Genomic DNA, 27,067 nt, shown 5'->3' on the forward strand with positions numbered 1-27,067 from the left:
CAAGGACTGAAGCCTCTTCTGTTTGGCTGAGGTAGCTAGTCTGGGAAGTTTATACCACTGGTGCCTGGACTAGCGCTGGAGGGAGGAGGGGCGTTGCCACTAAAAAAAGCCACTCTGCTATTTTTTTGTAAGCCTGCTAAAACCCACCCTTTTAAACAATGCAAGTCTCTCTCCCAGGCTGATAGGCAGGGTGGCAACAGCCCTGGGTGTATTATTAAAGAAGCCTGCTAAATGCTAACTGGGACAAGGTGCCTGTAGATAAGGGTTAATATTAACCAAGTTCTCTTTCCCTCACACCTCCTCTTCTCCCCACAACCACACAGGTCAGAAAATAAAGAGAATAGATAAGAGCACAAATTACATCTTCCTCTTATGAGCTAGAGTAGTGAGGCTCCACCTGAACCCAGGGTACTAGGTACCTTACAAACAATGCATGAAACAGTTCCTGCCCAGCCAGGTGTATAATCTAAATCAGGGGGAGAGGCACAGAGGACTTGCCCAGGTCACAGAGCTGAGACTAGACCCTAGGTCTCCAGGATCAAAGGGCAGTACCATACTGCTTATACAGCACAGCTTTCTCAACCACCTGAGAAAAATAGCCGCCAGCTCTAAGCACCTACTACTGGAGAATCCACCTTGCTGCAACCAGCCACAAGCAGTGGAGTTATGGGGGTCAGAAATGAGCTGATTTTTAAAATCTTAAGGCAGTACCGCGAACTGGGCAGGCAATGACGGTGCCAGCTGGTTCTGTGCTCAGCTGCACTAATCATTAGCATTCCACAGAACATTTACCTTCATTATGGTGAAGCAGCCACGTGCAGACTCTTTACCCTTCATGGAAGCCCTAGTTCTAGGAGAATTTAGAACGACAAGTTCCAGGAGCTGCGAGACAGCTGGGTTCAGGGCACACCCTGGGTCAGAATTCCTCTACACAGAGGAAGTGGGATTCTTATTTATTCAGCCACTAGGCCAGAGGCTTCTGCCCCGCAGGCCAGGAGTCCTTGGGTAGTGCCCAGCTCTGAGAAGTTTCCAAAGCGGAATTTTCAGAAGGGGAGAACTTGACTGTTGCTTCCACTCAGCCCTGCCGCCTCTGGGCACTGCAGAGCAGCTCCCATACAGATGTAGGATCCCTGGCCTGACCATGCTCAGGTGAAGGTCGGGCCAGGCCAAGCTGCCCAGTTGAATATCTTATGTCACAAAAACAGGCAGGGGCAACATTTACTAATGAGACCTTCCAGCCAAGCCAGTAGCAAATTGCAGGTCAGCTGCCTGTTCCATTGGATACACAGCAGGCTCTTGGCATCCTCTGCCTTGTAGATCGCTGGATTGCAAACTTCGGGGTTGCTGAAGCCTTGGGTTTTGCCCTCGTTTCTTCCCATCTGAGAATCGCAATGCACCTCACAGGCCCAGAACGCTGAGATGGGGAAACCGAGGCACAGAGCGCTAAAGCCACCCTTTTCCAAATGTCTATAGACACCCATTTTCAGAAGAGCTGAGCAGCTGCATCTCCCACTGAAATCCACGGGGTTGGGGGCACTCCACATCGCTGAGAAAAATCCCATCCAAGGCCTCTCAGTCCAGGCACTCCAAATCCGAGGTCACGGCTGCCTTTCTGACACTAGCTGAGGAGCTGCACAGAGCCGGACACGACACCTGACACTTAGCTAGCGAGCTACAAGGAAACAGCTCAGAGCGCGTCAGGAAAGGCAGGTCTGGGTCACCCCATTTTACAGATGTGGGCTGTGAAAACCCAAGCAGGTGAAATGACCTGCCACAAGTGATTCCTCCATCCAGCTATTGTTTCCACTGGGAGATGAGAGCGCGGGGCCAGCAGCTCCTCGGGCCCTCAAGCAGCGCCACATGGCAAGAATCCAAAGCACAACAGAGCATTGGGATCATCATTTTAATAGTGAGGTTTAAAGAATTGCATGTAGGAGAGACAGGAAGAAGCATACAAAAATCAGACCAGAATCTGAGCTACAGTACACATCCCTCCCAGGGAGAAGGCTACAGTCTTGCAGCAAAATGTAACAAAAAATTCATACAATAAATTATAAAAATCCAGCTAATGTGCGGACTCCACACACAGGTCAGGTCTGGTACATTTATACAACGGGCCGTTGAATACTTGAGCTCTTCCGTGCCGAGGAGCGACTGCCGTGGGAGAGACTCAAGAAACTGGAACCCTTCAGTGGCGCTGCAGTCAAGAGGAAGTGGGGATTTAAAATAGGACCAAACAGGTGGAAGGAAAAACCAATCGCAGTGGTGGGACTATGCACGCTGAATTGCTTCAGTCCACCAAGCACAAGGAGAGGAGTCTGAAATGCTCTGGACACAGGTAAGGCACCGTAAGCATGAACCGAGAAAGTTTTCCCATTGACGGGTCTCTCACTGAAGACCCACTGAGCCTCTCCATTCTGCAGCCCTTCGGAGCTGCTCCAGGTGCAATGCAAGACTATGAAAAACAGGACCGTTAGGAACTCTGTTCCCAGCCGATCCCTATGATCCCAAGGAGGGCACAACGCAGCTTCGCTAGCTGGAGCGTCCAAACTGCTCGCCCGCCCGCCTCTTGGGGGGTGGACACACCTCCTCGCTGGTGCAGTGTCTATTGCTACAGAAAGGTAATAATTGGAGATATACCAATCTCCTAGAACTGGAAGGGACCTTGAAAGGTCATCAAGTCCAGCCCCCTGCCTTCACTAGCAGGACCAATTTTTGCCCCAGATCCCTAAGTGGCCCCCTCAAGGATTGAACTCACAACCCTGGGTTTAGTGGCCCCAGGCTCAAGGGCCCCATTTCAAGCAGTCAGGAAAAAACCCAACCCAAGCAAACCCCACGCTATGTTAGGCAAAGCTTCGGTCTAGTTCGCTCTTCTCACTAGTCCTATGGTGTGAAGCTGGTCAGACTAGCTGAGGAAGCATCACATTGGCATACAGTGGTATCTTCCTTCTGCCCCTCTTCCCCACCCAAACAATTCTACGCCTCCTCTAAGGGCTCCCAGGGATCTACCATTAGCAGCAGCCTTTGAAGAGTCACGGCCCAGTTTGGCAGAACCACCTTGGCTACTCCCTGAATTGCTACAAAGCGGGTTCAGCCTGCGTTTCCCCACTGGCCGATAAACGACCCAGGAGTACAGGCAGTGAGATGCTGGAAACGCTCCCAGGTCTCCGATGAGCAATGGAAGTACCACAAAACATACAAGACAACACGCGAAACACCTAACAGCAAAGTGCTTTGGCCCAAAGGTTGCGATTTGAACAGATGTGCATCTTTATTATTTTTATATCAATGCAATTTCAAGCTTATTGGTTTTTATTTTTTCCTTTTAAAAGAAGCCCCTCTGCTTCCAGAACAAGACTTACAGGGAGCGAACATTACAGGGAAAGACTTTTTCCTTTTTTAAAATTTATTTAAACAAAAATGCACAGTGCATCAACTTCTCTTCCAACCAGCTAAGCTGGGCAGATATTTTTCCTCCAGAAAAACAAAACAAACCCAACAACATTTCCTGTAACTGGGCAGTGGCCCTCAACATGAGTGCTGCCTAGTTTGAACGTAAAAAGGATACATTTCCCTCATCATAGAAAAAGAGCAGTTTCAAGGTGAGGATTTTAGTATACTTGCAACAAGCCCACCTTAATCCTATATTACAAGCTTTTTACAACATACAAAATAGATCAGTAACTATGATTAATGTAACCCCCTCCCGGTTAGAGAGTAAATATACAGAATCATCATCAATCTGGTACCAACAGGAGGACAGAAGTAGTGTATAAGGCAAAACAACAGCTAGGTACTGGATTATTATTAGAAACCCTTCCATGGAATATGAACAGTCATTAGCTAGTCTGGCCAAACGAGGCAATTCCCCCATGAGAAATAGAGAGAGAGTTTTCACACTAACCATGTGACCCACAGTCAGAACACGAGGCCCCTGATCTCCCCCCCACAGATTAAAACCTAGTTAGCAGGGTTTCCATAGTTTTTGCTTATTAACATTACAACGATTATCGTCTTCCTGTTAAAATTATACATTTGGTCATTTAGCATTAAAAATCAGCGCACCCAGCAAGGCATGAAAAGCCGCGCCACCCGTTGGGAAGGGAGGCAGCGTTTTGCAGGAACCCATCAATGTGATTAAGCTGACCGCTCCCAAAGTGGCAAGCTCCCACACCGCGGGCCGCTAGCTACCATCCGTCTCCTAACCGGGGGGCGAGCTGGAGACGCTTGCAGCTGCTGTTTCCAGGTTAAAAACCCAGGAACGATTAGTCTTGTCAAATTCTCCGCCGGGGGGAAATCTAGCAGTGCCCTATTTGTTATAACGATGCACTCGGAGGAAGGGCCATGCCGCCATGGACAGCATCCCCAGACAGAACACGGCCCACAAACCACCTGCGTGGTACAGCCACTGTTACAGCGTGCCCTGTGCTAGCATTTGCTCCACCCAGTGGGCCCGTGTTCCTGTGGGACAGTCTGACCCCCTTCGCTGGATGCATGGGGGGAAATGGCAGTTAGTGTGTCTGGGGAAATAACCACGTTAGTTTAAACTCTTCCTGCACCTCGTTGCTGTAGCTGAGCTGATCAGTACATAGTGTTCACAGCCAGTAGTGATCTAGACATTTCACTTTTAAAACAAAAACCTCACCCCTTTCCCTGCGCTCCCATCTCCAAATCTGACCCCGCCACCCCTTTCCCTGCCCTCCCTTCTCCAAGTCTGACCTCCCACCCCACCCCACACGCCCCTCGCCCCTGCCCTGGCACGGAGCACCGGGGGGCACTGGCCGCACCACACTGGTTTCTGGCCCCAAAGCCATCCCACGCTGGCTTGCCTGGCTTGGAGTTCATCCTACGTTATATTAACCTTGTGGACCAGGACAGTCTTTTTGCACAGATCTGCAGAGTGATGCAGGAAGCCTCTTCCCGGCGCGGCCCGCAGATCTGCAGCTCTAAAGTGGAGGAAGGGACTCACCCAGGTAAGTCCAGGTATGAAATGCATAGATGGAGGTGAGAGGGGATTCATCCGGGTTTGTTTGTTCCTTGCACCATTGGAAAAACAAAACGAGACACTGGGAGCTTCTCATGCAGGTTCCTAGGGGCGGGGGGGGAGTCCGTTCAAGGAAAGGAGAGAAGGTCCGTCTCCTCACCAAGGAACAAGCAGACAATGCAGCTGGACTTCACCTGGGGATGGGAGGCAGTGGCGGGGCCCCCCGGGTCGCTGCAAGGCAAGGAAGCCCGGTTAGTTAGGCTGCGGCAGGATGCCCAGGAGTTTTCTGGCCAAGTCGCTCAGTTCAAAGGTCTCCTCGCCAGTTGCTGTTTCAAGTATTGTTCCCGGACGCCAGCCTGGCCAACGCCTGCCACGTCTGTGCACTCATGGGCCACTTCCCCCGGGTGCCTGGGGATTCCCAGAGCCCGTGTCCTGCGACCACAGACCCAGCTGTCACTGGTTTACGGGCTTATCCCGGCTCCAGCTTCCACTGGGGCCTGTGCAGGCCCCCCCACCCAGGGGATGCAAAGAGCTGCCCAGCCCTGAACGAGCCGTGGAGGAGCCCAGCGCGAGGCCCAGGGTTTTGCAGGAGTGGGTGGGATCAGGACTGCATCTCCAGCCAGGGTGTCAGCAGCAGGCTCCCAGGGAGCTCAGGTGGGGAGGCCAGAGCCCTGGAAGCTCTGCACTGACGCAGGCAGGTCTCTGGGGGGCGCTATTAGAAGGGACAATATTGCCACAGGCCAAGAGTTTAATCAAGGCACCTTTGGGGTTAGACCCGTGGCAGGGGCTTGGAGAAGCCTAGAAAGGGAAGGGCTGATAGAAAGGCTGCGCAGCCAGCCAGCGGAAAGCGATGCTCGGCCGTCGCTTTAGCCTCCCACTCCGAAGCAATACGTGCCGCCCAGGTGGCTTAGTGGAGCAGGCGCTGGGGCATCCTCTGCCAAGCAGGCGCAGATATCTTAGCAGCAAGACACGCTGGCTAGGTCCATCACCTACCTCGGTTCGTTTTGCTGGGGTAAGTTCTCTGGAAGTGTTTATACTCCTCCGGAGCTGGAAAGTCTTCGACGGGATGAAAGGAATATTTGGACTCAAAGTCATCTGGAAGAAGGGGAAAGGGTGAGCTAAGGCAGCTTGAGAGGAAATGGAAACGGTCACCTGGCACCCCGAGTTCTCAGCGCTCCCGATCGGCTGCTGGGGGGAGCACGGAGAGTCTCTGCCCACCTGCTGGGCCGTGCACGTGTGCGCAGCTGGGGGCGGACATACCCCGCCCTGGTCGTGCTCCGGCCTTCACGGGGGGAGCGGAGTCAAACACAACTGGCTAAGCAAGTCAATATAAATGAACCAGGGGAGAATTCTTCCCTCCCTCGGTAAGTTCTCATTTCTCCCCCTGCCATGCTGCCAGCCGCTGGCTGACAAAGAAGAATGGCTCCATGCACAGGGCTGAATTTCCACCTGGAACATGATCAGCGGGTGTTAATCACGCAGTTAGAGACACGATCCCGTTGACGGGGGCCCTCCATTCACTGCACTAGCTGCAAAGCCGCTCTGCAAGCATTGGGGAGCGCTGCACAAGTGGAAATCAGGCCTCAGCCTCGTCGAATAGCTGGGCCCCAGTATCTGGTAACAGCAACACGCTCCCTCCTCACTCTCTGTTCCCAGTGGGCCTGGGCCTGATTCAGACAGAAGCCAAATGGTTCCCGAGGCTCAAGTTCCAGCCGAGCATGGTTAGATTTTCTGAGTGGGGCCCCTGACATCAAGCCAGGGGCTGAATCCAGAACCTGATCACTCCAGCCCGATGAAATCCGGTACCAGAGCGACACACAGGGAGTTTGCCCAGCCCCACGTCTCACGCCTGGCACTGCCAAAGGCCGGCAGCTTTTCATTCAGTAGTTAAGCCCAGTGCTCTGCAGGAGTGGGGATTTCCCACCCCTCTAGCCAGCACAGACACCACGGCCAGGGAGCACAGGGCTTCCCGCCACCCCCAAAGCCTTTACAAGACCCTGAAATTCATCCACTGTATCCCCCCTCGTCTCTGAAGGAGCTAACATTACACCACCACATGGTATCATAAGCCAGGCTGCCAGGGGCCAGAGAGACATGAGGCACCGAATGCGCTGGGGGGAGGGAACAGGATTCCCCTCTGCAGTAATGCAGGTGGAAGAAATAGCAGGGAGGAGGGGGAGGGCGAGGTCAGCCCCGCAATAACCCCTTTTTCAAGGGCAGGGAGCACAGCCGCAGCAGAGGCACTGTGCCAGAGACAGACCCAGGAGCTCAAGCTGCTGGAGAGTCGTATGCCCACCCACGAAGATTCCTGAACTGCTGCGGCATCAGCAGGGAGTGGCTCACACTTTGTTTACGTAGGACCTACAAGAACAGCAGCTTTCCATGCACCTCCCCAGCCAGAGGGCCATTTGGAATCTGGACTGCATTGCCGAGGCGGGTTCTCTCTGGGCTCTAACATCTACTCACCCAAGAAAGATCTCACGGTGGCGATGGAATCTCTGTGCCCATTTCGCACTGGGGGAGGTGGAGGGGGCGGCCCAGCCGGTGTCCTGGTAGGTGGGGGCGGAGGTTTGCCTCGACTCAGAGGCTCTGATGACCCATGCATTCTGTAGGGGGGTGGGGGCGGGGGAGCGTCACGACCACCATTCCGCATCAGTGGGGGCGGGGGTGGGGGGGCTGCAATAGAAACCCTGATCAGCACAGATAAGGACACAGGAACCGTCAGACCGATGGCCCAGCCAGCCCAGCAGCCGGTCTCTGGCAGCGGCCAACCCCAGGTGCTCCAGAGGGAATGAACAGAGCAGCACAGCCATCGAGTGATCCAGCCCGTCGCCCGCTCCCAGCAAACGCAGGCTAGGGCCAGGGAGACTCTCCTGGATCATCCCGGCCACCCACCCAGCCTGGGCCCGTCTCCGCGCTCTCTAGGGAGTCAGCCTCCAGCAATGGGGCACGGAGGGTTATTCCACCGCTCGGAGGGGACTGCCCAGCTCTCCAGTGGGCAGCCAGAGGGGGGCACAGGACCCAGGCTTAACCCTCCTCCAACCCCCACTCAGACTGTTTGGTACCATTCAGCAGCCCAGCACGCAGCTCACCTGTCAGGCTCTGGCCAGTATTTTCAGGGGCCCACCCCACCCCCACTCGCCAGCGGAGACTCCAGTGCAGGCCGAGATGCCAGGCTCCAGCGCATCAGGATCAGGGCCTGGCAAGTATCTACTGGAGCCTTTCTGCTGGTTAGCGCCCCAATGAGACCGTTTCAGCTCCTGTTCCCAATTCGGTTAATTACACAGAATAACGCACCAGCTCCGGAGCTGTGACTCAAGTGAGGGATTCTAGGGCCGGGGGGTCGGAGCTGGCGGCAGCCGAGGTAGAGCGGCAGCCTTGTGGCGCAGCCCAAGAGGACGCTAAAATCCTAGTGCCGTGCTTTCCCGACGCTCGCTCGGCCGCGGAGCCAAGTGCGAGGGGGAAGTCGAGGGCACCCGAGAGAGAACGCGACGAGCCCGAAGAGAGGATGTTGCCTTAAGTCGTGCTGGGAAAGGCCGACGTCAGACCCTGACGCTCCGCCTGTCCCCCAGGCAGCTCCTGCAGATGAGGCCTCTAAAGCAAGGGACAAGTTCCAGGCGCAGGCCGCACCCCCTCGGGGATCAGACACACACATCGGTGAGCTGACAAACCAACGCCCCTCACCCGCAGCAGACACTGGGGGCTCCCTCCCCCCCGGGAGCCAGGCGGCTGCACCCCCGCAAAGCAGCAGGAGCCTGCAGCAGCGTCACGCGTGGCTGCCTGGGGACACGCTAGCCCCGCGCTGGAGGGGCTCTTACCTGCTGCCCTGCTCGGAGGGTCTCGGGCCGGCGGAGGGGGTCGGTTACTCTGGAGCGACGGGGAGGCCGAAGAGGGTGGAGGAGGAGCCATGCCCCTCACGGGGCCCGGGGTCTTCCTATGCAAAGAGTTGTGTCTCTGGGGCAGCTCTGGGGCCAGCTCGTTGGTGGGGCTGGAAGGGCCGTTGTGAACGCCGGGGGGCTGCCGATAGGGGGGCGGAGGGGGGGCTAGAGACTGGTTCTGAGAACTTGGCCCCGTTCGGACATTCACTGGGGAAGGGGGGGGCTTGATGGGGGGCGGTGCTGGGGGGCCATCCCGGCTCGTGGGGAGCCGCTGTCCTGGAGTTGGCGGTAAGGGCTTCTCCCGGTTGTAGGAAGGCGCTTTGCTGCCATGCATGGGAGGGGGGGCGGGGGGCGCGTTGGCTCGGCGGCCTGGAGGCGGGGGCGGAGGGGCAGAGGAGCTGTGTTTCATGCCGGTACTGCTGGCGCTGTTGGGGCGGGAAAGGTCAGGCAAGGAGGGTCTCTGCATCCGGGGAAGCTCGGGGGGGGAAGCCCGGTTGTTGTCGGAGTCATCGTGAGGTCGGCTGTTGGTCACGGGCACCGGGGGCCGCGGGGCTGCTGATCTGGAGCCAGGAACCTGCAGCGATTGCTTGCCGGAGGAGCTGTCTGCGACGGAGAGAAAGCTGGGTTACTTGCCGAGGGAGGGAAAAGGTCCCAGCCAGGCCTGGAGTTAAGGGCTCAGCTTGGTGCGAAGGGACACACTGCAGCCAGCGCGCTCGGCTCACCAGAGCGCCAGGACGGGGGAATGGCAACGCAGGGATCTCCGGAGGGAGCTGATGGCTCCTGTCCCAAGCAGCCCTTATTAACCCAGGGTTACGCACAGAAGAAATGCAAAGTAACATTCTTCTGGTAACACTTCGTGCACCTAGGGCCATTCCTGAAGCACAGGAAGCCTCACCCCGCCCCAGGAAATAAACTATCCTTAATGGGACAGATGGGGAAACTGAGGCATAGAGGGAAGCACTGGCTTGCCCACAGTCCCAGACAGGATGGCTGTAAAAACTGGGATTATCGCCTGGCTCTTAGGCCTGTGTTCAGACCATTCCTCTGGTCTGGGCAGGCCTGGTAACCCTGGTTTCACGCAGTAAGAACCCCCCAGCCCTTCTGAGACCAGATCAGGCACCAGAGCCTAGCGAGGGTGGGGTAATTGTATCCTGCGTCTGTGTAAGTGAGGGCAGCTGCTGCGATGGGCATGACAGAGCCACACACCAACACACTGGGACTGGTGCATTGAACGTGCTGTGATGCGCCCTGCACCCCAGCAGCATTTCAGACCCGCGACCCAGCTAAACGCTGGTGACCAGTAAGCAACGGCAGCGAGTTATTTCCTGGGTACCTGAGTTGTCCTTCGCTCCGACGGGTCTGAGCTTCGGGGGGCCCCCTTGGAAGAGGCCGCCTTTGGGCTGGAGCGCAGCAGAGCTGGAGCCGGAGCCACCACCGCCTCCTCCCTTGGGTTCTGAAACGAGAGGGGTCCAAACTCAGCCCCTAACGCAGCCTCCCTCCCGAGGGTCCCCTTGTGGCTTCGATTTGAAGCATCCCAGGTCCAGGTCCAGGTGCCTCAGATTACGCAGCGCCAGGCGTGTATGCGGGGCACTGGCAGCTCTGCTCTCCCCGGGGGCTGTCACGTCTGCAGCTGGGGCCCCAACATTCGCCCAGGCCTCGGCTCAGCAGCGAGTGCGCGTTCACAGAACGAGGACTGTAGCCTAGGAGTATGGGGCATCAAAAGCCTCTACGGGACGGTGTGGGGAGAAACCAACGTGGCCAGCACGGAGCAGCTGCAGTTTCCCAACGAATGCAGCAATTCAGAGGAGCACCTAAGGGAGGGGCTGGAATCGCAGCTAGAGGGGGACAGGAGGCTTTGGGGCTAAGTGGCACCGCAGGGCGGGTTGGACCCAAACGCCAGGATACTCACTCTCTAGGACTGGAGCACTCCGGTCATTGACCTGCGTCACCTTTCTCAGTCTGGGCCCTTTGCAGATATCCTGGAGCAGGGCTCCTCTACCTCGCTGCTCCTCTCGGCTCAGCTTCGGGAGCTCGCTGTTTGCCTGGAGACAAGAGGGACATTACGGAGAGAAAGCAAGTCCGTGCCCTGCCCTGCCGGTACAGACGGGCTCGCCGGAAGTCTGATTACAAACCAACCCTCCCTTCCCCCCGTTCCAACCCCGACTGCAGCCCCCGGCCCCATTGCACCGTCCTTTCCGCCAGGAGGCGGCTCTGCTTCAATCCCTTCCTTCCAGACGGAGCATCGCGCCAGAGCAAACCAAGGCACAGCGACCAGGGCAGGTTCCTCCTACGCCCGCCAAGAGGAGCGGCGCTACAGTCCTCTCCCCCTTACCCCAGACGTAAGTGTCCCCGTCTCCGCCCGGGCAAAGGGCCTAAGAACCACACCTGAGATTCTTCGCTCCCCCTCTGGGCTGCTCGGGAGGGAAGGGGCAGCAGCAGCGCACATCACAGGATCTCAGCCCTCCCCAGCGCACCTCCCGCTGGCTTTGGTGGCGGCAGCGCCACGACCAGCTGACAGGTGATGGAAACCGTTGCCCACCAGTGACTTCACTTCCCGTTCCCTCGTCTCATCCCCTGCTTCTGACCAGCTCCAGCTCCCCGCTGCCCCCAAACGCTCCTAGCTCTCCCTGCTGCTCACGGCAGGAGTTCCGCTAGTGACATGCCGTGACGCACAGCTGAGGGGACGTCACCACACAGTGCCAGATCACCTCAGTAATATACACGTCTCCGGCACTTAGCATCCCCACCACACAGCCAGGGACACTGAGGGCAGGAGTCAGGTGACTTATCCACAGTTACACACAGGCTCTGGAGTCCAGCTGAAGCTGCCGCCAACACCTCCAGCAATGCACCAGGGTAGACTGGCGTTTCCAGAGAAAACGCAGCTGTGAAGAAAGCACCCCAGGTAGATGAGCAGCCCTAGGAGAAGGGAAGCGGAAGGGCAGAGTAGCCACTAGCCCCAGAGAGAGGGGGTGAGTGGGCCTTACCTGGTGAAAGCTTGGCAGCGGAGGGGGGCCAGGAGGCGGTGGAGGGGGAGGAGGTATCGGCATCCTTTCCCACTCCTGGCTGGCTCAGTCTGCTTAGTGTCCGTGGAGCGTTTGGTCCCTCATATACCTGTAATTCAGACAGAACCAGTCAGGGACCCACAGGCTGTTTCAGCAACACAACCCTGCTAGTGCCAGGGCAAGGAACGGCAACTGGTGCAAGTGGGAACACCCCACGTCAGCAGCCCCCGCCCTTCTGAGTCCACAACGACACGGCATCCTGGGAGCGAACCGCAGGTGGACCCTGAGCACAGAGCTTTACGCTACAGCACCACACAGACGTCCGCCAGCAGCCCCAGTGCCGCCCAGAGACTCCTCCGAGGGCTCGGCTTCAGGAGAGCAATGCCTGCGAGTTCGAGTGCCGCCTCCCGGCCAGCTTAAGGGGCGAGATCGGTGGCAAAATTCCTTAAGAGGCAACTAGTTCAATCCCACCTGGAAGAGCAGCCCTGCAGGACCCCAGGGTATCCCCAGACCCTGTATCTGGACCCGCTTTTCGGTTCCTAGCAAGGAAGGATCAGCACTTGCCCAGGAAGCATGTGACTGGTGAGAGCTGCAGAGCATCCAGAATTCAATTCATTTTTAATCCAATCATCTCACTTGAGAAAGGAACAAATCAGCTCCCTTGATCCTACACCCCATCAATCTACCCACTTCCTCCGCAGCAGGAGGCTGCTTCCACAGGGATTTAACGGGCCCATGACATCTACAGCTCATCTGTATCAATCGAGAGCTAACACTGCAGAATTCCCAGCCAGGAGCCACAAGCCATCAATGTATCTACATCTTTTATCGTGTAAATCATCATTGAGATGGAAGAGACCTGGAGTCAGCACCCCTGGGTCACAGCAGTGTAGAATCACTTCTCCCTGAACCATCCCTGAGAAGGGAGCATTAACGGCCAGGTTTTCAAAAAGGCTCAGATCCCACACAAGCGCCAATGCAAAGGGCCAGCTGAGCATCTGAAAATCTGGCCCAGTCTCTAGGTTATTTCTAACAGTGACTCCAAAGCACCTGATGGGAGTGGATTTCACTGTCTGAACTGTTCATATAGAAATCTCCTAATAGCGTCTCTGAGTTCTAGGTTACCTAACACAACGACAACCAGCTGCTGTTGGGCCTTTGTATAACCTGGGTATTTAACAGCCTGCGCAAACCATCCACTGTCACAAATGAAACATTTCCGTGGAGGAAGTAGATAAAGGCACAAGATGGTGAATCACCAGGTGACTGCAAGACACCGATACCTGTCAGAGCCATTAGTCTGACAACATGAAATTACAAAATTAAAAAACTCTCAAACAGCAGTGGCTAATGGGATTGGAATGTGACGAATGCCAGGACTCACTTGTCAAAGCAGGAGTTACGTGTGTGCTCCAGGCAAAAAGCGAGAGAGGATGAAAACTTTACACAGCAGAACCAATGGAGAAAGACACCAGAATACTCCTAGGCAGAGACCATCCGATATTAAAAGCACATATTGTGTTCACACCTGATAATTCAATATTTTGCTTTGACGTTTTAAAGCATGTAGATTTCAGATCCTTTGCCCAGATCCCAGCATAAGCGAACCAGGGAGTTTAACAGACAGTTACATGACACAGCAAGATGGTGCCAGTCCACAACTTTATAATGCAGAAAATAAACCCTGGCCAACCTTTGAGAGGTGGGACGTGAGCAACAGATGCTGCAATGAGGGCTTGTAATAAGACTTCATTATTCCTACAAAATGAACTAGAGAACAATTTACTAATGAGGCAACCCATATTGTCTACATAAATCATGTACATTTTGTGATGTTACCAAAGCAGTTTTTTAAGTTGTGTGCATTTCCTTTCACGCGAATTCACAGAATCCCGTCGTTCCCACAGTACCCCTTCCCCCCAGAATGGTCAGACAAATTAGGGAGGTTCTAGGCTCACCCCTTACATGTACTGCCTAGTTTAAAGGGACACCACAGTTCAAAATAATGTAAAGGACTTTCCCTGCCCTAGAGCCCACATGCCAATAATATTTGTGGTTTTACAACCATGTCTCTAAACATTTCCCTCTCTTGCTGCTGTGTGAAAGATCCACACAGACAGTGGGAAAGAGTGAAACTGGCCCTACACAAACTGCTGTTAAATACATAAATAAACCAAAGAAGATAGAGAAGAAAAACTTTAAGTCTTTCGTTTACAGTGATATTAAGTGGCACTTGAAACATTACTATGAAAAAAAATCAGCTAGAAGCGTCTCTTTAAATAACCAGGCTCCTTGTCTGAACACAGCCCACCAAGTGAGAGCTGCAATCCAGCTACCCGAGCGCCCTTCCAGACACCAGCTCTTCATTTTGACACCGCTGTGGAATTCTGTTCGGGACGAGGTCCCTGCTTTTCAATAAAATCTAGACCTCATCTAGAGCTATTACTCTTCCCACCACTTTCCAGACACTAATCCCAGCTCCACGTAAGCTCATAAGCTTCTCTGTCACCAACAGAAGTGGGTCCAATAAGACACTACCTCACCCACCTTGTCCTCACAACAATGGAGGAGACAAGCGAATCGGAGTAAGACATCAAATCCACTCAGATGGGAACTCACACACAAGAACAGACCTGAAAGAGAACAAATTTCTCGGTAAGAGAAATAACGTCACATACTTAGCTGGGGTTTGTCTGCGCTGCCTTCACTGCCGTCGGTGTGTCTGAATAGGAGCTTGCTCCCTGAGCAGCATCCCGTGTGCTCCCACTCCTTCCTGTGATGAGCTCATGCTTTCGTGTTGACGTTCGCACAGCCTGTTGCACAGAAGTGACTGTGATGTCACAAGGCCAATACTGTGATTTCATAGCTTGGAGGAGAAGACGAAAATAGCTCGGGGGTAATTAGCTAGCAGTCACAGCTGGGAAACGCGCGCCAGGTAGAGAGATTTATGATTCACCCTCAGGTATTTGAAAGCCGTGCCTAGCACCCAACTTCCTCTTTAAAAGTATCAAAGCCGTGAAAAGCTGCTCCCCATCCTCTCGACGCGTGGCCTGTAGGAACATTCAGATGATTAGAGAGGAGTTATCAGCAATGTAACGGATCTCTGCTGAGTTCAGCAGCTTGCTCCGAGTATGGAATCCCCATCGCAGTCCATGCAAAAGGAAGGTGTTGCTATCTAGCCCTCTGCTTGCACACACCCATCCTGCCCAGCCAGGCGGGTACGAGCCGTGCTCAGATGCTACGGAAGCAGCACGTGAGCACGACTGCAATGGGCCCCCTAGACAAAGACTCCACGGAAACGGAGGACATGATTTGGTTAAGCTCACAAAGCAAGTCACTGGCAAAGTCCAGGATAGAATCAGGGCACTCCTGCTTCAGACCCCTGGGACCTCACTGTGCCTCTGGGCTCACTACTCAACCTTCATCAGTTTGACATGCAATCGTTCAGTGGAACAGAGGGGAAAATCCCCAGAATTAACCTGAGTGACTGTGGGTTGGTTGGGGAAAGAGTCACACACAATTCGTATGGATGCACTTTACACTGCGTGTGCCAGAGCAGAAGGCGCAGCGTACTGAAACAGGCATTCAAAGAAAGGTTCTGTCCTAGAAGAAAAAAAGCAGAAAGTCTAAGCTAAAGCCGTTCGGAGAGAAAAGGGAGCTCGATTTCTAATGGACAGGTCACTTCATTTAAAGTGTGGCCCAATGCACATTATGGGTTATCTGCTTGGCCAGGTGGGGGAGGTAACGTTTTATCGGACCAGCTTCTGTTGGTGGAAGGGAGAAGCTTGAGCTACCCAACACTCTTCCTCGGGTCTGGGAAAGGTCTCTAATATCCTGCAGCCAACACTGCAAACACCTCCGCAAGGGTCAGGTTTAAAATGAAGAGCCCCTGAATTCAACTGAGCTCCAAACACAGCCCCTGTTGGAGCATGTTACCTTATACCCAGAGAAACAAGGAGAAAACGCCGAGGAGCAACGCTGAAGTAATCTAGATCTTGGAATCTTATAAAAACACAAACAAACCAACCCCGCATACATCTTCTGTTACCTTCATGAAGACAGTCAACACAGCTGATAAAAGAAAGTCTCTCACAGCAATGTTTAACAGCCCCTTAACATTAAGTCTGCGCCTTATGGAAAACGCGCCCTTTTGACACAACGCAGTTCAGACAGCTGATTCCCAGCATTTCTTTTGCTTTGTCCTTTATTAACCAGGCTTTTTACCTGGAAAAAGATCTTAACGTTTACGGGTTTCATACACTCTGGCGGTTTAGCCTCTGGTTTGTGGTGGAAGCAATCTGAAAGACCCAAAGCAGGGCAGCAGGCAAACGCACAGAACACAGCCATGTTCTTTGGCTAAACCGGGGAGGGGGGAGACATTTACCATTTAATTTGTCTTTTATACACAAAACCAAAGGAAGCATCTTCTTCCCAGTTTCTTCAGTTGCCACCAACAAAACCTAGAGCTCAGGGGGAGGCAAGTGGTTTTTGGATGGCAAGGCAAGCAGGCCTCCTTTGATGGAGATCCTTTGAAGTAGCCATTCAGAACTCTGCTTGTGTCCCACCCACTAGTTCATCTGCCCAATAAACCCAAATCAGAAGAGGTCTGTTTGCAAGCACTTCAATAGGGCGTAAGAACAAGTCCTCCCCCACCCCACCCCCACTTTTAAAGAATAACTAAACCAAACTTCGTGCTCAAAAGCTCATTGGATTTTAGTGACCAACTGTGCTTAGCCTTGGAAAATCTACACAGATCAAACCCATGCTGGAAGTCGTCTACATTTTCTAGACATTTGTGAACTCCAGATGTGCTGTAAAGGGAAAAACTTGTTTTCTACAGGATTCAGTATTGATCCTTTATGATCCACTCACGACTTTTCACTAGAGATGCAGCAGTGCCTTTCACAGGTCATGAGCACGTTTCCTCACCTTTCAAAGGGATTTGGGTACCATGCCAGATTTATATTTTAGAGTTACAATGCTTCTACAGCTAGTTTGCATGTGCAAACCAAGATGAAGCCAACATTTCATCCTCAGGGAGGGCAGTGGCTTTGAACTGCAGATCAGAGTGGAATTTCCAATCCTTCCGATGGGGGACTGATTGCCGGATGTAGCTACAGTAGCTTTTGGACTATTCGCAAGATTAGGGCACTTCCGTACTTTCCTCCTTCTGCCTCTCAAAAGTATTCCAGATCCTGGACTCAATATTCTAGACCCAACTCTGAAGTGTGACATTCCCGAGTCTGTTTCTGAAGAGCACTGAGGTTGCTACACAACTAATTTATTCTGCAAAACATCTCAGAATTTAGGATCAGTCAAGCTTTTAAAAAATGTATCATAAATGTTTTAAGAGACCAAGCTGCCATCTCAATTCAGAGCTTCTCAGACACATGGCCCATCTCGGAGTGCAGACAGACATACCTGCTTCAGTTTGCAGGACTCAGACACTCATCATGAATTAACAACCACCACAGGCACTGACGGTGCATTTTTAACAAACCTGGAACAAATACATTTCTGATGCCACAGGGCCAAATTCCAGGGTCCTCAGCGGAGCAAGGCCCCGCTTTGCACCTCAGCGGGAGCTTCACTCTTTGGAGGGCTGCCAAGTTGGGCCGCGCGTTAACAGCTTTCCAGAAATCTTAATTTTCTTCATTTGGCAAAGGAAACATGTCAGCAGGATCAAGGAATCCTGTCATCACATCAAACTGAAGCAAAGGAAACAGCAATCTGGCAGGCAGGAAACACCCCTTCTCCTATAAAAAGTTAGGGGCTTCCTTCCCCCCATTCCACAGAACCACCCATGAGGTGCAGAGAAGGATGGGGACGCATGTGACGGAAACTAACAAGAGAACTTTTCTTATCCACATTTTATTTAAAAAAATCCTCTACTGATCGTTTCGCCGACAACAGGAAATGGAGGCAGAATCGAGGGCTTTCTGAGGCTTTAGAATGTGACCCCATAAAGGCATTTGGGGAGGGGAAAGGAGGATGCATTCGACTGCACCACCCACGCCTCCGACCAAACAATATGCTGCAAGCAGAAAAAGGCCCCCAGCGCCTTATGTTTGATTGAAGTTAGTAGCTTATAGTTCAAATAAAAATGACATTTCTTTAGTGACTCTCGATGATCTAACATCCCCCTCCACTAAGAGCTCAAATAGCTGCTTGTATGTTTTGAATAAATTAAACTCTCTCAATTGAAAAGAAAAAAGGGCTATTGCTTAGGGCAGGAACTGGAGAATTGTCTCAGAGCAGAATTTAGGTGCAATAACAGAATCTACCAGGCAAGGAGAATGTCTAATGAAATGAGCCTCGGCACTGAGCAAGGCAGGAACAGAGGAGATGCTACCGGCTAGGCTGACAGCCTTTTCAAAAGGTGCTAAGGGTCTGTAAGAGCATCTTCACCTCTAGGGAACCCCCTCATGCCTGGACGCGGTGCTGCAGGGAACTTCGCCTCTCGCGCCCCAGCTGGCGGCCACTTCCTTGGCCCCATGATGGCCAGTCCCAGCCAGTGTCTTCTCCCGACTCTGTCGCTGCGTATGTCCCCACTGTTATCGCACACCAGGGCTGGTCCAGCTCCGCTGACTCGGGCTGCAGGGCGATGAAGTTACAGAGCAGACAGTCAGGCTCAGGCGTGTGCAGACTGCTCTTCCTTACTCCCAGGAGTTCTGTGTTCTCCACTTTGAGTCATCCCCACCCATCCGCACATATTAACGGACCAGCTGTCTGTGGAGCACTCCTCAAAGATACCTTCACAGCCCTTCTTGTTCCAGGATCTCCTGGGCCTTTAACGCGTTCCTTTCGCTGGCCTTTGGTCTTTCCTGTAGGCCACAAGGGACTGGAGATGCGGTCTGCCTGCCTCTCTGCCCCTTCCACTTTCTAGGAGGGAGGCTTTCACAGGCTGGGATCTCTGAGCACTGCCTTGGGAGGCAGCATGGGCCACCACAGTCCCCTGCATTCTTCTCTTTCTGCGTGGGGAGAGTTAGGTCTCTCGTCCTTCCACGCAATCGAGCGAAAGCAAGCTCCTGGGCCCAGGGACACAGCCAAGCATTTGCAGGGTTTTCCTAGGCATAGGCCAAGCAGAGATGAACCGATTTATAATCCAGACTATGCAGGGCAAGTCATTTTGCGTAGCTCCGACAGATGGTCAATCCCTGCTGTAACAATGTGGGAACCGTTTAATGGAATTCCACCAAGAGAGTCTGGTTACCCTGAGCTGCGCCAAAGCCAGAATGACCTCACAGAGAGAAGAGATGCAGTCAGGAAACAGGTTTAAAAAAAACATACAGCAAAGTGGCTAAAAATGCTGCTGCTTCTAACCAGTTCTGCAGTTCACGAGCAATTAGGAGCAAGTTTACAAGAGCAACGTCCATCTATTCAGAGCTTGCGAGTGATATTGGGCCATTTATATGAATGCTGAATGTTTGTACACACTTCTGAAGACACAAAAGCATTATACCTGGGCCCAATATTCTGCTGGAAGAGCCATACAGGTGCTTTATGGCATAAATATGCAATTCTCCTGCCAATGGCAGGACTGCAACATCGCCCTCTGCAATCTGGCCTGCAAAGCATTCTGCAATCCCCACCACTACCTATGCACTCTGGGAAAGAGGTAAAGGGAAGCATTTGCCTGCCTGGCATGGTGGATAGTCCACATGGGTCCCCAAATCACTATTAATATCATGTCTTAGCCCACAGGCCACTGCACATAACCAGGGACCACCAGATTAAGACAATCTTGCAGTCCTTACTCTGGCAAGGCTCCCACTGAAGGCAACAGGAGTTGAAGGAGCAGGTCTTAGGGCCTTCATCACAACAGCTCCAGTTGCAGGGGCGTGTGTGTTTTGCAAGGGCTGGGTGAGTATAAGGAAGGTCTTGTGTCAACACAGGGGGTGAAACTGACACTCCAACCAGCCAGGATTAGAACTCAGCACCCAGCCCAGTGGACGGATTTAAATCACTGACTGATTTAACTCCACTTTTCTACTGGGACTTCAGTTATTTTCTAAACAAAAGCACATTCTGATTAGTTGATCTAATCAGTTAAACACGTTGATTTACAACAAAATAGAGCCTTTGCCGGAGAGCTGGTACATCGCTTTGCTGCCTAGGAGGAGCCACTAACCAGCCACGTTTATTTAAGCAATTGTCTAGCATAACTGAGAATGTGTGAAATGTTACCAAGTGGTGAATGATCCACTGCTTACTGACTGGCCAATTAACTCTGTTCCTCATTTGTATCAAGCTGCGCTAGGGTGGTAACTGGAATTACAGACAACAGCAGAGGTTTTTTTTAGAGAAATGTTTCAAGAGAATATAATAAATTGATAGTATATCTAGTATATTATAGTAAATAGTCTATATTACATTCAGATTTTAAACAAGTTTATTTTTTAAAAAGATAATTTCAACAAAAGACTCCAATTTAAATAAAAAAATGGGATTTTTATCCGCCCTGCTCCCAGTCAGCTCTGCGCGGTGCTGCTTTTCAGACTGCTAGGTGCCAAAGCAGGCTTTGCGCTGACAGCCAGATTGGAGTGGAGAAAGAAGAGCATTTGCTCTAGCAATTACATGACAGCTACAGGGAGAACTGAGGTGGGACTAAAGTCAGTGGTGTGGTAACAGCCTGGCCCACTGGTACCGCACTGCCACTGGACATGGGTAGCCAGCACACTCAGAACAGTAGCCATCCAGGACGCCCACCCCAGTGAAAGCACTGGGATCAGGTACTGCCCCGACAAGTCCTGGCAGGCCTATACGGCGCAGAGCAGAACTCGTCAGGATGACACTGGCTCCAGAGCTGTAGCAGGAAGATTTACCTTTTCTTTTTAAGTCTCATTTTTATGGATTGCCTCACCCTGACTCTCACTGCCCAGGCACTGCTGGGGAGCAGGCTGCCCACAAGGTAGGCTACCCCAGGATGAGGGACCCACGTGCTGGAATCAAGGTACCCGTCAGCCCAACGTGATTTCAGCCGCGCCAAAGGGAGACCGATTTCAGTTTCTTAGGTCAGACCACGGCTAAGCTGTTCAAACTGGGGGTGGGGGGAGAGTTCAGGTGCCTATTCAGGCCCCGACCAGGCCTGACTTTCAAAGGTGCCCACACCCCCGGAAGTCAATGGGAGCCGCAGATTCTAGGTGTTCTTTCAGCTGTTACTAAGCCAAACCACAGCAGCAAGGGCACATCTGGAGTCTCGGCGGATTTGGCAGGGAGCTCTGGGGTGGAAGCACAGACAAGCACTGGGTGTAACCAAACACTCCAGGAGCGCTCTCCAAGAAGGTCCCGTTCAGCAAGGACGTCACAACACCTAAGCAGGCCAGGACTGGATCAACACCCAGGGACGCAGTCAGACCCAGCGCGACTCCATGGACTATGCCCACCTACACTGGGGCTGACAACTTCCAGAGTTCTCCCCTTTCTCCGGAGTTCCAAGGTCACCTCATTTACTCCCGTTTAAATGGAAAGGGGCCACACCAAATGCTGACCCTCTCGACGACTTCCACCTGCAAGGGCTGCTTTCCTAACAGCCCCTTGGCAGAGTCATCCCCGGGGTGGTCTACACTAGTTAGGTTGGCTTACTGCATCGCTCAGGGCTGTGAAAAATGTCACACCCAGCGTGGGGTCATTAAGCCGACCTATGCCCGTGTGTAGACACCACTAGGTTGATGGACGAATTCTTCCCTCAACCTAGCTACAACACCTGGATTTATTACAGTGACGGAAAAGCCCTGCCCGATACTGTTGTGTCTATACTACAGCGCCACGGTGGTGCAGCTGCCACACTACAGCTGTGCCATTGTGGTGCTCCTAGTGGGACCCGAAAGTCACCTGGGTCCGTTCTGGCCACGCATCGCCAGTAAGGAAGATTCTGCACTTGGAACACTGAGCTGGGTCCTGGTCTGCCTCATGCATCGAGACAAGCCATAGCCTCCCAGAGCTGTAAGCATTTCCAAGGGTGCTGCTGCTCTGCTGCCCAAGGACGGGCTCTGGAGAAACAAGAGTAGGGCTAATCAGAGGTGAGATGATAAGACTGCTTGTCAGGTACAATGGCAGCCTCTCACTCATCCTGACCATACATCCAGAGCATCTCCAAATCACATTCCCAGTTCCACCGCTGTCTGTGTGATCCTGGGCAAGTCACAGCTGCTAAGAGCCTCAGTTTCCCCTTCTGCAAAATGGGGCCAATGAAACGAACTCACCTTCGTAAAAATGCTCCGGTACTAAGTGTGGTTACTGCACCCCAGAAGCACTGCGAGCCGCACAGTGCTGAGAGGGAGTTGATTCAGTAAGTGCTACTGGGAAGCCAGGAGAGGAAAGACAACAGTTTGCTTTTGTGGGATGTCTAACTAGGGACCATTTTCCCCCAAGCCAACATCTGTTTTGCGGTGAAAAGCCTACTTTTATTTTGAAGAACGACTCTGTCTTGCCCTCTGAAAGAGCGAGAAGTAAGTAGGTCAGACAGACTTGAGGACCAAAAGCCCTCTTGTAAGCAAAGAGAGCCAGGAAGCGAGAGGCCAGCTCTGGAGCAGGCGCCCTCAGCTCTCCATTGGCATGCAGGGGACTGTCACGCCTCGCTTCAAAGATAATACAGGAAGACCCAATCAAGTTAGAACAGAAAATCCAATCATGGAGTTGAACTCTCGAGCAGCGACTCTCTTTGCTGGCTCCAATACCCTGCGGCCAGAGCAGCAGCGAGCGCTTCAGACATTCACACACTGCCATTACTTGATGGCCTACATCATAAAAGTAGGGCCTTGATTTAGCACCAAGTTATGAACACAAGTCAAACAGATCCAGCGAAAGGGGAAAGATAGTAAATCAAGCCAGCCTGTCTGGCTTTGATGAGCAATGGCCCAGCTGCAAAAAAATCATGTCTGGAGAGAGGGGGCGATTTGTGTGCCGAGCCGACGCACGGCTTGCTCTCTTCCCAGCTGGGTGGTGCAGCTCACATGCTGAGCGTATGCAAAGTTGCTGGATCGGACGCTTTGTATTTGTTCAGGACCAGTCTGGGCAGTTCCTGGCCCAATGCACAGCTCACTGTCATGCAGAAGGGCCTGGGCTCCTTCAGAGCCCTACGCAGCGATGCAATACAGCTGAGCACATCTGGAGCATCACAGCTGCTCCACACACAGCAGTAACTGGGCAGAACCTTGCAATGTCGTTCAACAGTTTGCAGCAAGAGCCCAATTGACAACGTTTCCGATAAACTCTCCACGAGTGAGCCGAGGAGCCTAGCGGGTGTGCCGCACTCCCGAGGGGTGCGACAACCACAATAAGCCATGGCACTAACACACTAACGCAGGCGACAGCCCAGCACCGCAGGAGACGTTCTCTGCAGGCGGGTCATTCAAATCACTCCTCCCGCACGACACCGGGCAAATTCACACCTTGTGCTGGAACTCCATTGGCAACTTCAGCAGCCGCCAAGGCGCTACTGTGAAGGGGAGTCAACTTTGCTGAGCGCCTCTGGAGTTCCTAGCGGGGCTGCCACGGGCCACACCAAAGAGATGGGGAGCAGCCCACAGCGGGCAGAGCAGAATCCAAGGCTGCTGACGGCTAAACGAGAGGCCTCAGACAAAGCCACTGGGGTTCACGGCATCTTTCCAAACATTCCCACCCGCATGCAGCAGAAGAAATATGCTCTCTGCAGTGGTTCCTTTAAATGACTCCCCTTGTGATGCTTCCATCCTCGGCACAGCCCAATGCTAGGACACCTGCACAACCCCGGGCATGAAGCTGTAACATCCCCGTCCTAGCTCGCTTGAGCTTCACTTGGTCCTTAGCCTGAAGGTGCCTCTTTGCCTCCTCCATGTACAACGCCTGCATTTCAGCAAAGAGTGACTTCCATGCAGATCCCAGCTGGCTACCAGGAGCTGTTGGTAATGCCTGCAAAGTGCTCTCAAGGTGCCAGGTGCTGTGCATTCATTTATCCGCAGATCACTACATGCAATTCACATCTGCTTCCATTGCATCCCATCGGGCAGCATTAAAATAACTGCTTGCCAAGGCTCCTGAACAGCTGCAAAGGGGGCCGTTGTCTCTCTCTAAATGAATTTGGTCCTCAAAGCTACTGAATCGGAGATGGATTATTCATAGCTTATTAATAGCAAATGGATTTGTGTGAGAGATTCACTCCAGATGCATCAGCCTGGAAGCCAGCTCAAGCTGTGGTTTGGAAAATACTCGCTGCAGGCCCCCGAGCCCCAGGAATCCCACCTAGCTCCTATCCAGCACGTGCCATCAGCAGATCACAGGCGCTTTACAAAGCAGATCGGTATCATCGCCCCATTTGCTAGATGAGGACAGGCACAAAGCGGGGCAGTGACTTGCCCAATCACCCAGAAGACGAATGAGCAGTAGAACCCAGGTCTCCTGAATCCCAGTCTAGTGCTTTAGCCACCAGGCCACACTGCCTGTAGTACGCTGCTTGCTGATGACTCCCTAATCCAGTCCCGGGCTACCCACCCCCAGCTCTGCTGCTGCCTCACACCCCTCACCTGCCGTTCCGGACCCAGCTCCCACCTGCGCTTTGGCCAGAGCACCTCAAACCTGACATGCATTTACCTGGCTCTTCCCGTACAAGACATTCCCTGCACAGCCTTGTGCGGGGGCTGAATAGCCGAGTGAGCGAGGCCGAGCCCATCAGGCAGGTGACAGTGGTGAGCAAGCCAACAGCCTGCAGGGACAAGGGACAATTCAATGCCAAGACACCCAGCACGCACTCAGGCTGTGCAGAGATATTCTTCCCATACCCAGCCCCCAACCCGCAGCCCATTTATAGTCCCGCCTCCAGTTCTGGAGCCCTGGAGATCATCTGGGGGCACCAAGATACCACACAGACAAATGCCTATAGCAGACTAAGAGTCACAGTCTCTGCACAGGTGATGCCTGAGCCTGGAAAAGCAGGAGAATAATAAAGGGTAGGAAGAAGCCGTATTAATTCTGCAGAGCCAAGGTGTGGGAAAGGACAGTGCTTCTACCACGGCACATTGGCCTGACACCAACTTCTTTCAAGCCATGAAAGATAAAACAACAAATAATCAGCTGCCTTCTCATTTGTTTGGTTAAACAAGGACTTTGCACTGGGAACCCCAAAGATTTACAATGGATGCACAGAGCCCCTGAGCTCGCAGAGCAGGACGGGGGAGGTACATTAAGGATTACTACTGAGCATTTCCTGGCAGGAGCCAGGTTATCACATGATCAGTTAGAACCACAGCAATGCACAATTTACCAGATGGGATCAGACTATTGGTCCACCCCAGCTGTTACCCTGCCTCTAACTGCAGCCAAACCTGACACTTAAGAGGAAAGCGAGAAACCCCATCATGCACCTGACCAGTTGGGGAATTCTGGTCCCGGCCCAGAGGAGAGCTCCCTGGCTGCGACTGGCTTGTCAGCTTCCAGGCTACAGATGATACTGAGGTGTTCTCATGCAGCCCATTCCTTAAACTCCAGCAACAGAACAAACCCATCACATGCAAGCCAAGTTCTTAAGTATGCTGCTGGCAATCTGTCTGTCTGCTCTTCCTCATCCGCACATAACCCTAGCTTTGAGAAGGCTAAAGGCTGGGCAGGTAACAGACTGAGCAGGGATAAATGCCTGGGTCAAGATGCTTGCCAGCGTCTATGAAGAATGGATAATCCTCTGCCCCCCTGGCTGACTGTCCATACCTCCTGCAAGTCGTTCATGGGAGAGTGGCCACACGTTGGAGGGCTCCAGGAGACCACTGGCAGGTGCACACATTCAGGCGTGAGAGATGACTGGGAGACGGAAAGGGAGTTTGGAAGAACTCAGTGTCTCTTCTCGGAAAAGAACGTGCAATTTAAGATTCGGCAGCACAAGCAGCTTGTCAGGCAGAGGTAGGTGCTTTGGCAATGCAGATATGGCCGCAGCCTCCTTCCCAACTAGTGCGACACAAGCGTCCACTGGAAGCAGCATCCCACAGGGGCAAGGATGCCACACACTACGGTGCTGCAAGGGCTTTGAGAGAGACAAACCTTGGCCAGGCAAGAGGAACTAGCCCCTCCCTGGAAAGGGAAATCCCACCTTCCTCATGCAGGGAGTCTGGGGGTTCAGCGAGTCACCTTAGACAGGTGATCCATGCCCCAGACTGTCTCTGTCAGCAGTGCACGGCTGGGTCAGAGCTCAGGGCCCGCAGGCACCAACAGCAGAGCAGCTCTTAGCTCGGGGCAATACAGAGCCTTGGAACAGCCGGCAAGAGCATCCCCCTCCCCCCCCCACAGTCTGGGGGCAATTAACAAGAGCAAGAAACATCCAGGAAGGGCTGAAACAGGGGGGGACCCCACTGTGCTGCAGGGATTCGGAGCCACCCCGATTTGCTACAAGTGCTCCCTGCCCAGATCTCCAGCCCCAGGCTCCAGACCCCGCACCAACCCCCGCCGGCCCACAGCCCGGCCCCGCCCCCCGCCAGCCAGCCCCCCCCCAACCCCTCTCCCCGCCGGCCCCCGGCCCCCCCAAGCCCCAGCCCCTCTCCCCGCCGGCCCAGGGCCCCGCCCCCGCCGGCCCCCCCAGGACCCGCCCCTCACCAGGACCCCCCCCAAACCCCTCTCCCCGCCGGCCCCCGGCCCCCCCAAGCCCCGGCCCCCCCAAGCCCCAGCCCCTCTCCCCGCCGGCCCAGGGCCCCGCCCCCGCCGGCCCCCCCAGGACCCGCCCCTCACCAGGACCCCCCCCAAACCCCTCTCCCCGCCGGCCCAGGGCCCCGCCCCCGCCCCCCCAGGACCCGCCCCAGGTGCCCTGTGGGCTCTGGCACGTCTCCCCCCCCGAGGCGGCGAAGGGGGCTGAGGGCCGCTAATCCCCAGCGGCGCGGGGCCCCTCCTCACCCGGAGCCGCCGCCTGCTCCGCACCGGGGCCTCCTGCCGCCGCCAACCCGGAAATGAGCGAACCTCCCCGGCCCCCAGCCGCGGCCGCCAAACAAAATGGCGGTCGGGGAACCCTCTGCGCATGGGCGGAGGACACGCCCCGCCCCTTTACATCCGGTCTGAGCGCGACGGGACGCTCAGCGCTCTGGAGAAGTTGAAGACGCCATGTTGAGAAGGTCATTTAAGGCCACCTCGGTGTGGGAGGCCATGTTGGGAAGGACACGCAAACATCGCGGAGCGAGTCGACGGCCATGTTGGAAAGGTCATATGTCCTGCCAGAGTGTGCAGCCATGCTGGTGAGGTCACCCGGT

At 53.8% G+C, this 27,067-nt stretch overlaps 1 protein-coding gene across 8 annotated transcripts; it reads right to left on the bottom strand.

Moving 5' to 3' along the window:
- Nucleotides 1–3,246: 3,246 nt before the first annotated feature.
- Nucleotides 3,247–26,849, bottom strand: WIPF2 (WAS/WASL interacting protein family member 2). Of its 8 annotated transcripts, XM_044999498.1 has the most exons (11): nucleotides 26,718–26,821; nucleotides 25,548–25,637; nucleotides 14,415–14,500; nucleotides 13,252–13,349; nucleotides 11,850–11,976; nucleotides 10,772–10,904; nucleotides 10,196–10,315; nucleotides 8,803–9,465; nucleotides 7,451–7,660; nucleotides 5,978–6,079; nucleotides 3,247–5,215 (listed from the first exon to the last, which is right to left on the bottom strand). In XM_044999498.1, exons 5-11 carry the CDS (start codon nucleotides 11,910–11,912, stop codon nucleotides 5,175–5,177), a joined length of 1,332 nt encoding a protein of 443 aa, XP_044855433.1. In that variant the 5' UTR covers nucleotides 11,913–11,976; nucleotides 13,252–13,349; nucleotides 14,415–14,500; nucleotides 25,548–25,637; nucleotides 26,718–26,821; the 3' UTR covers nucleotides 3,247–5,174. The 8 variants fall into 8 exon arrangements, with proteins under 8 accessions (XP_044855433.1, XP_044855432.1, XP_044855430.1 ...); XM_044999497.1 differs by lacking the exon at nucleotides 25,548–25,637 and having other exon boundaries at nucleotides 26,718–26,835; XM_044999495.1 differs by lacking the exon at nucleotides 13,252–13,349 and having other exon boundaries at nucleotides 26,718–26,820.
- Between the last annotated feature and the right edge of the window lie 218 nt (nucleotides 26,850–27,067).

This window comes from Mauremys mutica, chromosome 25, assembly GCF_020497125.1.
Source record: "Mauremys mutica isolate MM-2020 ecotype Southern chromosome 25, ASM2049712v1, whole genome shotgun sequence".
Taxonomy (NCBI): Eukaryota; Metazoa; Chordata; order Testudines; family Geoemydidae; genus Mauremys; species Mauremys mutica.